This window comes from Pipistrellus kuhlii, unplaced genomic scaffold (genome assembly GCF_014108245.1).
Source record: "Pipistrellus kuhlii isolate mPipKuh1 unplaced genomic scaffold, mPipKuh1.p scaffold_m20_p_17, whole genome shotgun sequence".
Classification (NCBI taxonomy): domain Eukaryota; kingdom Metazoa; phylum Chordata; class Mammalia; order Chiroptera; family Vespertilionidae; genus Pipistrellus; species Pipistrellus kuhlii.
Window position 1 is genome coordinate 20,553,820 of NW_023425482.1, and position 9,566 is coordinate 20,563,385.

General features: G+C 51.5%; 1 protein-coding gene and 1 pseudogene across 1 annotated transcript; both read left to right on the plus strand.

Annotated features, from left to right (window-relative positions):
* Window positions 1-38: 38 nt before the first annotated feature.
* Window positions 39-1,333, plus strand: LOC123652513 (annotated as a pseudogene).
* An 866-nt stretch (window positions 1,334-2,199) lies between these two features.
* Window positions 2,200-7,274, plus strand: LOC118720955 (dipeptidase 3-like). Its single transcript, XM_045582901.1, is given in 14 exon segments — window positions 2,200-2,689; window positions 2,692-2,737; window positions 3,306-3,432; window positions 3,893-4,022; window positions 4,127-4,268; window positions 4,418-4,574; window positions 4,958-5,134; window positions 5,462-5,741; window positions 6,120-6,195; window positions 6,696-6,819; window positions 6,912-6,933; window positions 6,936-7,059; window positions 7,061-7,081; window positions 7,083-7,274. Coding segments are annotated over 14 exon segments (1,965 nt in total). The 5' UTR covers window positions 2,200-2,214; the 3' UTR covers window positions 7,147-7,274.
* Window positions 7,275-9,566: the final 2,292 nt, after the last annotated feature.

Consider the following 9,566-nt stretch of genomic DNA (forward strand, 5'->3'; position numbering starts at 1 on the left):
AGACTTTCTCTCAGAGAGGCACAGGCTGCGTCAAGACAATGGCCCCATCTTACCACCAGGCCACTAACAGCAATAGCAAGTGCACTAATAACAGCCAAAACCAAGAGTTGGTACATTAAGAGTTAGTAATCATAGCTAATAATAAACATGACAATAGGTAATGGCTAATAAAAATAACAATACTAATAGTCAATGCATATCCCATGATGGGGCAATTTCACCCAAGATATATGTCCAAGAGGAATGCATGCCTACATTCCCCTATAGGCATATAAAAAAAAAAATAACTATAGCAGTACTATTAATAATCCCAAACTGTGCATTTCAAAGTCAAACTTCAAGAAGCCAAGGACAAAAGATTATCTTAAACGCAGCCATATTTTAAAAATCTTATTAACTTGAGGAACAACAATACTGACAACTGAATTTTCAATAGAAATAACAGGGCAGCACCCTTGGCAGCCCCCTGGATCCGTCTCTTGCTTCAACAGTGCTTGAACAGAATGTACTCAGGGACACTCCTTTTTCCAAGAACACGTTTTCCACTCACCACCTTTAGAACCACCTCAGCCACCCTCAGGTTCCAAGAGCAGCAAATACCGTGTGCGCGCGCGCGCGCGTGTATGTGTGTGTGTGTGTGTGTGTGTGTGTGTGTGTGTGTGTGTGTATTATTTTAGAGAGAGGAAGTGGGGAAGAAAAAGACACATTGACAAACATGGAAGTGAGAGAGAGATAATTGGTTTCCTTCCATACGACTGGGTTCTAATCCACAACCTGGGTCTGTGCCCTGATCAAGAATTCACCTTTCAGTATACAAGATGCTCCAACCAACTGAGCCATAATAGCCAGGGCAGCAAACACCATTTTTGGATCATAACTCCTTATTGCTAAACAACCGTGAGCCCCCTAATTCCTCAGAATTATACCACTGAGGTGAAGGCTGCCCTCCACTGCCTGATCAAGCTGCATCTGCAGGCCGCCTACGCCTCCCTCTCCCTGGGCTTCTGTTTTGACCGCTACCGTGTGGCTCCGGAGGGCGTGGGCCACTTCCTCAAGTTGGCAGAGGAGAAGTGCAAGGACACCCAGAGTCTCTTAAAGGTGCAAACCCAGCGTGGTGGCCGAATACATTTCCAGGACATGCAGAAGCCTTCCCAGGATACGTGGGGTAAAACTCAGGATGTCACAGAAAGGAACCTGAACCAGGCCCTTTGACCCTGCAAGCCCTGGTTCTACCCTCACAGAACCTCCTCTCTCTGACTTCCTGGAGAACCACTTCTTGGATGAGGAAGTGAAACTCATCAAGAAGATGGGCAGCCACCTGACTAACCTCTGAAGGCCGTCCAGTCCCCAGGCTGGGCTGAGTGAGTATCTCTCCAAGAAGCTCACCCTCAGGCAGACCAGGAGCCTTCGGCGCCCAGAGGCCTTTGAGCGGCCTCTCTGCATTCCTCTGGTGTCTAGCTTTGGCTGACCTTCCTAAAACCATGAAAATCCTCACTTGAGGATATGTTTTTTTTATTGATTTTTAGAGAGAGGAAGGGAGGGAGAGAAAAACATTGATCGGTTTTCTCTGGATAACCAGGGATAGAATCTACAACCTAGGAATGTGCTGTAACTAGGAATCGAACCTACAACCTTTTTGTGTTCAGGACAATGCTCCAACCAACCAAGCCAACTGGCTAGGGCCTGCAAAGCATCTTTTTAACCACCCTGGAGTCCTCTCCCATGCACTGAACCAAATGGAAACAATAATTTTTTTTTTGGGGGGGGGAATAAGGGACATCTATACATAGTGAAATATCTTTAACCTGCTGAATGAAAGTAACTACTACTGTTGAATTCTGTGAAGTGAAATATTCTTCAAATATGAAGGGAAATGTATTTTAGACCAACAAATGTGGAGAAATTGGAAATGCACAAATCACTTAATGAGAATAAATGTCATGTTTATTACATATATACAGGAAATTATTTTGCTGTCAGTTAAAACTGACAAATCTAATCACTATTCAATAGATTTCATGGAATAGTTGACCTTGTGAGGGTGAGGCACATCCACGCAACTAAAACCCTTCATGGACCACCTGCGGCTTGTCTGACGAGGGGTGAGACTAGAAACATTCCTGGGTCCCTCCCAGCTTCCCTCCAGCCCACCCCCTTAGTCTGTGTCCCTAGCAGAAGCAGAGGCAGAGGGACCCCGGCTGGAGGGAGCCCACGATGCGATGCGTCGCCAGAGGGCGCTCGCGGCAGAAGACTGCCTGGCCCTTTGGGGCGCTCTCCCTGTTGGGAGCAGGAGGACCGTGGTGCCCCCTGGCGGCCACGCAGTGCGCCGGCGCTCGGATCCCTGGACGTCTCCCCAGCGTCTTGCAAGATCCTCCTGCTCTCGAAGCCATTATTAAATCGATCGATGGTGCGGTGACCGCCTGCCTCTCTCAGGCTTTCAAACCCAGCCCCTGCCCGCCTGCCCGCCTGTGCAGCATGCGGCCCGCGGCCCTTGGGTTCCCCCGCGTGCCCGGCTGGCGGCCTCTGCTGTGCCCGCTGCTCTTGCTGCCGCTGTCGCTGCTGAAGCCAGTAACCCGCGCTTGGACCATTGCGGGCGGCGCCCCGACAGCGCTGGGAACACCCAACGCCACGACCATGCCCGACGTTCCCAGTGCCCCCACCACGCCCAGCACCCTCAGGGCCCCGAGACTGCGGAGCGAGCGGAGGCCTTGATGCGGGGCTTCCCACTGGTAGATGGGTGTGTGGATACCGCGTGGGGCGGAGGGGGCTGAACTCACCCCTAGGCAGTGGAGGGGATCCTCCCAGTGCAGGGATAGTGAGGAGGCTCCCTCACACCTCTCCTGGATACACTCTCTCCATCATCATTCATGGGCCCTTTCTCCTCATTATCCCATTTTTAAAATATATATATATATTTTTTTTTTATTGGTTGTTGTTTTTTTACAGAGAGGAAGAGAGAGAGGGGGATAGAGAGTTAGAAACATCGATGAGAGAATCATCCATCAGCTGCCTCTTGTACACCCCCTACTGGGGATGTGCCCACAACCAATGTACATGCCCGTGACCAGAATCGAACTTGGGACCTTTCAGTCCACAGGCCGAGGCTCTATCCACTGAGCCAAACCAGTTTCGGCCCCATTATCCCATTTCTGGTGGAACCCCCACCCCACCCCCTAGTGGAGCCTCCAGAGATCTCCCTACTGGCATTGTTTGTGTGAGGCAGGAAGGTGAAGCGGGACAGGGCAGGTCCAGGCATGTTGACCTGAGACCATGTCCGTGTTCTAACCTTTTCTTGACACCCCCAGCCACAACCACCTGCCCCTGCTCCTGAGACGGCTTTTCCAGAACAGGCTACGAGATATTAACCTGTGCAACCTCAGCCGTGGCCAGACCAGCCTGGACAAACTAACAGATGGCCTTGTGGGTGCCCAGGTACTGCAGGGACACACAGGGGTCCACAGTGTGGCTGCTGGGGAGTGTGGAGGCCACAGGAACCTGGGTAGGCAGTCCTTCAGTGACTGGGTATCATAGGACACAGATGTGTCATCGTGTGGCGGCTGCTGGGGAGCGTGGGGATGTTGGAGGCCAAGACAGGTTGGCCACATAGATCCCTAGGTTCGGTGGAAACGCACAGAAATTATCAGAACATCCCTGGTGATGGTGGGAGGTGCCGAGACCACAAAGGGACATGGTGAGCTGGCCTTGGGGCAGGCACACAGCACATGGACCAACAGAAGGCAAGGATGGTGTGTCCTGAGTCCATAGTTTGGCTGCTGGCAGCAAACTCAATGGTTATCAAGCTGCCATGGGGTCGGCCTCACTCAGGCCACGGACCCTCATGAGTATCTTGGGGGGCTGAGAAGGAGTGGCCTGATCACATTCCTACCCTTAGTTCTGGTCAGCCTATGTCCCTTGCCAGACCCAGCGAGAGGATGCCATCCGCCTCGCACTGGAGCAGATTGACCTCATTCGTTGCATGTGTGCTTCCTACACTGAACTGGAGCTTATGACCTCAGTCCAAGGTGGGCTGCTGAATGTGGCAGGGGCAGGGGGAGGACCAATCGGAGGCTTCCTCTGGTGCTTCTGGCCCTGGTTCCGAACCACTTGGTTTTCCACCCTCTTCTAGGTCTGAACAGCACTCAAAAGCTGGCCTGCCTCATTGGAGTGGAGGGCGGTCTCTCACTGGACAGCAGCCTTGCTGTTCTGCGGAGCTTCTACCTGCTGGGGGTGCACTACCGGACACTCACCTTCACCTGCAACACGCCCTGGTGAGTGTAGAGGGATGACGGACAGGACAGTGGGGAAGCTGCCAGAGAGGTGAGGACAGAGGGGTCCAGGGAGGGAGGCTGAACTGCCGGCAGGTCCCTCACGCTCCCAGATAGCAGCTGGCCTACGTCCTTCCCCTGTTCTGGAGGAGGGGTGGATGGACAGAGGGATTGAAGAGTCCCCAGGCTCTGGTGGCCAAGGTGTGGCCCACTAGATTGCCCTCCACTGGCTCTTCTGCAGGGCAGAGTTCCATCAAGTTTGAACACCACTTCTTCACTGACGTCAGTGGGTTGTCAAGCTTCGGTGAGGTGAGGACTCCTGCTCCCTACCCGAACCCACCTGTTCCCTATAGATAGGTGCATACGTGCACCTGTGACACATATACACCCCCAAATAAAATACATGTCCTGCCCTAGCCAGTTTGGCTTAGTGAATAGAGCAAAGACCTGCAGACCAAAGGGTCCCGAGTTAAATTCCAGTCAAGGGCATGCACTTCGGTTGCAAGCTCCTCCCCGGCCTAGGCCCTGGTCAGGGCTTGTCAGGAGGCAACCAATCGATGTGTTTTTTTCTCACATCGATGTTTCTCTCTGTCTTTCCCTCTCTCTTCCACTTCCCTAAAAACCAATGGAGAAATATCCTCGGTGAGGATTAACAAACAAACAAACAAACAAACAAAACTGTGTCCCTGCAGAAGGTGGTAGGGGAGATGAATCGCCTGGGCATGATGGTGAACTTGTCCCATGGGTCAGACGCCTTGGTGCATCAAGTGCTGGAGGTACCAAGGGCTCCTGTGATCTTCTCCCACTCAGCCGCCAGGGCTGTGTGCAACAATTTGCTGAATGTTCCAGATGACATCCTCCAACTTCTTGTGAGTGGCCACCCCCGCCCTCAGACCCAGAGCTAAGCATGCTTCATACAAAGAGTCTTTACCCTGAGCAAAGCTACCAGCCCAGGCCTCACTTTTGGACTCAAGACTGGTTAACCCTCCCGATCTCTGAAACTCAAGTCCAAATCAGTTCCACCCAGGGGCCCACAAACCCAGAGAAGTGTCTTCCAATCTCTGAAGCCAGGACTGAGTACTGTCCTAATAGGAGGGCCCTCTGGGGCACGGGGGGAGGGGGGGGGGGGGGGAGCAGGTCATCAGGACAGAAGGGCGAAGGGCAAGCTGAGTATCCATTTGTTCACCCCTGTAGAGGAAGAATGGTGGCATTGGAAGAATGGCGGCATTGTGATGGTGACGCTGTCCATGGGGATTTTGCAGTGCAACCTGTTTGCCAGTGTGTCCCTGTGGCAGGTGAGCCCCACCTCAACTCCGTGCGCAGTTCTAGCGCACGGAGTTGAGGTGGGTATAGTCTGTGGCCACCGGGGTCCTCAGGACAGCTCCAGTGAGCTAGCACACCTGGTGGGCATTGGGCGGACCTTGGGGAGTACATACAGCTCTTCACGGCCACCAGATCTGGACCACAGTCAGTGCTGACGGGTTGGGGCAAGCATCTGCCTCTGCTTCTGAGGCTCACTCTTACTCCCACATCTCTGGACAGGACAGGACAGGCTGGCAGACCCCAACCAGGCTCTCAAGGAGCCCAGAGGCAGGGTGGCTTCTGGGCAGGAAAAGATCCAAAGAGGCGGCTCTGACGTTCACTCTAGGTCCAGTGTCCAGCTTGTGGCCACTCCAGAACACACAGCTGGCTAGGAGCTCTGTGGAGTCAGCTGCCATGGCCTGGAGCTTGGCAGGGGGATTGGCCAGGGATGAGCATCACCAGATCAGGGCTGCCCACCACTAACCTCCCCAGGGATGATCCCAGGGTCTAACTCCAGCCCAGTGCTGCCCATCACCAACCTCCACCCTCTAGATTACTTGGACCACATCAAAGCAGTCATTGGATCCGAGTTCATCGGGATTGGTGGAAATTATGATGGGTCTGGCCAGTGAGTATTTCCGTTTTGTTTTGTGTTTTTTTTTGTTTTTTTTTTTCTTGGGCTGGGATAGAGGAGGGAATTACAGTTCCGCATCCTGTGGTCCTCCCATCTTTCAAACCTCAACCACAGGCTGCTGTGTCCCAGACCATGTGATATTTGCCCACTCTCAGGGCCTGTGTCCTGGGCTTTCTGTGGTCCACTGGACCCACCGCCACTCGAGGTCATTACCTCCCACAGGCAGAGCTCATTTATCTGCACAAGCTCCGGTCCCAGCCCAGCAGGACTAGCTTGGGTCTGTGGCCACTGTTGTGGGCTGATCGTCTGTGCAGTGGGTAGATAATGCAGAAGCCCAGTCTTCAAGGAGCTTCCAAAGTTGCATTCAGTAGTCTGAAGAGGCCACTGAATGGCCTTTGTTTTCCCTTGTGACTGGGGCTGTTGGGACCGGACAATTGTCCGTAGACAAGGATCAGGGCCACGGTCCCACAGCTGGCTGGCTGGTGTTCACAAAGGTTCCCTCAGGAGCTGGAGGATGTATCCACGTACCCGGTTCTCATAGAAGAGTTGCTGAGGCGCGGCTGAAGTGAGAAGGAGCTTCAGGGTGTCCTTCGTGGAAATCTGCTGCGGGTGGAGCAGGTATTGTGCTGAGCTGAGCAGAAGGATGGCTCAGTGGTTTGCAGGTGAGGGGTGCCCTAGAGGAGCCGCTGACTGACAACTCCCACCCGCAGGTGAGAGATGAAAACGGTGGCCAGAACCTGCAAAGGATGAATTTCCAGACAGGCAGGTGGGCAGGTCCTGCCATTCCCACCTCAAGACTCCGCTTCCGCATCGACACCTGGCCACACACCTGGATGTGAGCAGGCGGCCAAGCAATCATCCTCCAGAGTCCCCCAAAAGCCTCCCGCAATTGTCCTAGGCTTCCTGGCTACTGCCACCTTCTCAGCCCTCATCCTGTGGCTCTGATGACCTGGTCAGCTCCCCAGAGGTCACCTTAGGGGTCTGACAAAGTCCCCCTCCTAGTCATCCAGGCACAAGCATGTGCTAAGAATAAACATTTTAGGCATGGAACCAGGTGTGAGTGTCCTTCCTCTTTCGCATAGAGGGGTGAGGGATGCAATCCAGACTTCATTCTTTTATGGATGAATGATAGTCCCTGGTACGTACACACACACACACACACACACACACACACACACACACAGTTCCTGGTACATAGAGAACACAGTTTGTTACCCATTCACCTGCTGATGGAAACTTGGGTTGCCTCTACCTTTTGGCTATACAATGAACATTGGCATATAGGTATCTGCTTGAATCCCTGCCTTCAATTCCTTTGGGCATATGCCTAGGATGAAATTGCTGAGTCAGAGGGCAATTCTAGGGTTAGCTCTTTGCAAAACCACCACACTGTTTTCAATAGCAGCTGTTACCATTTTACTGTACATCCCACTCAGCAATGTACAAGCATTTCTCCACATCCTCCCCAGCACTTACCTTGCATTTTTTTTTTGTGTGTGTGATAATAGCTAACCTAAAGGGTGGGAACTGATGTCTCACAGCCAATCTCACATTGTGGTTTTGGTTTGCATTTATCTAATGACTAAATGATGTTGAGCATCTTTTGCTGTGGACAGTATATCCATAAGCTCCAGGTCTGTATTCTTTCTCAGCTCCCTGAAGCCATTTGGGACTGGCTTGGGAGGTCATCCTGTTCTCCCCAGAAAGCCTCATTTTATGAGTAATAAAGTTTCCATATCCTCGTGGAGCACATGTAGCCTTATCAGTCTTTTTCTTTTTTTTTTCCAATATATTTTATTGATCCTTAACAGAGAGAAAGAGAGAGGGATAGAAACATCAATGAGAGAGAAACATCAATCAGCCTGCAACCAAGGTACATGCCCTTGACCAGAATCGAACCTGGGACTTTTCAGTCTGCACGCCATGCTCTATCCACCGAGCCAAACCGGTTTCTGCAGCCTTATCAGTCTTGACATCTGACTCAAATTTGAGGGAGGATGGGCCTATCTGCTTCTACAAGGTGACCTCAAAGCTTTGTCAGGACCGTTATTTCATCTCTAGCTAATTTAGCCTGACTACTAAGGCAATGCTCTTCTGAGGAGTCTAGCTAATGGCCCGTATATTGAAAGGTCTTTCACTCTCACTGGCAGGAACACAAATGTGTGAGCTCCAGGAATTATTCAGCCGACATCCTTCCAGTGGTTCTTTCTCTGGCCTTATCTAAAATTATTTGTATGTGTGTACAGATCAATCCTCTGAATGACTTCAAGGGGAGACCCTCTGTAGATCTGCAGGCCTCTCTCTTTGTGTAGCTTCCTCCTCCATGGTATTTTCTCCTGCAGATTCTAGCTGCTTTGGCCTTCCCAAAAGCAGGGCTTATTTTTCTTTCTTTCTTTCTTTTTTTTAATATATTTTTAAATTTATTTTAGAGAAGAAGGGAAAGGGAGAGAGAGATACCATAGAAGCATCAATGATGAGAGAGAATCATTGATTGGCTGCCTCCTGCATGCCCCTCACTGGGGATCGAGCCAGCAACCTGGGCATGTGTGATTGACTGGAATTGAACCCAGGATCTTTCAGTTTGAGGCTGACGCTCTATCTACTGAGCAAACTGGTTAGGGCATCTGCTTATACTTTTTTATATAAGAGTATATCCTTGTTTCATATTGCTAATATTCTCCCTTATGTTTTATAATATGTTTATTAGGCTAATCTTGAACTGTTGATCAGTGTATTCTAAGAATTTTCCTGATAAGTGTTTTCTCTTGAAATGTCTGTGCTTTCTTTATTTTTGCCTGAGTACCTTGATGGTGCAGACTACTTGGTCAGTCAAGGAATGGAATAGGGGAAGTCGTATCCTAGCCACAGAACTCCCCAGAGCGAAGGTTGTCTGTTGGGCTTCGGTGGCCTATCTCTCCCACACAGCATCTGACCCCACCCCTGAGGAGAGAGGCCATGTGTGTGATGGCAGGGTGGGAGTGTGTGAACACTGCTGAGAGCATGTGTCTGGCCAAACTACAAACCCCAGACACTCTTCTCTCTTTAAAGGCTTGGACTACACCCTGGCACGCACCCTGGGGCCAAGAACTGAGGATACCAACGTGAACAGACAGAAATCCACAGCCTAGTGGGCGCGAAAAACATTCATCAAAGATCCTCCCCACAAGGCGTTTCTCCCTGCAGTGGGGACTATGGCGGGAAAGTGTCCCAGGGGAACACAAGCCAGCGAGGACGAGGAGGGTGTCAGGGTCTGTGCCTGAGAAGTCCTCTGGGGAGGAGGTGGTGCTCCAGGCTGAGCACTCCACCACCTGGAGGAGCTTGGTCAGTGAGGGTGGGACCGAGGGTTGAAAGGCATTCTGTCAGAG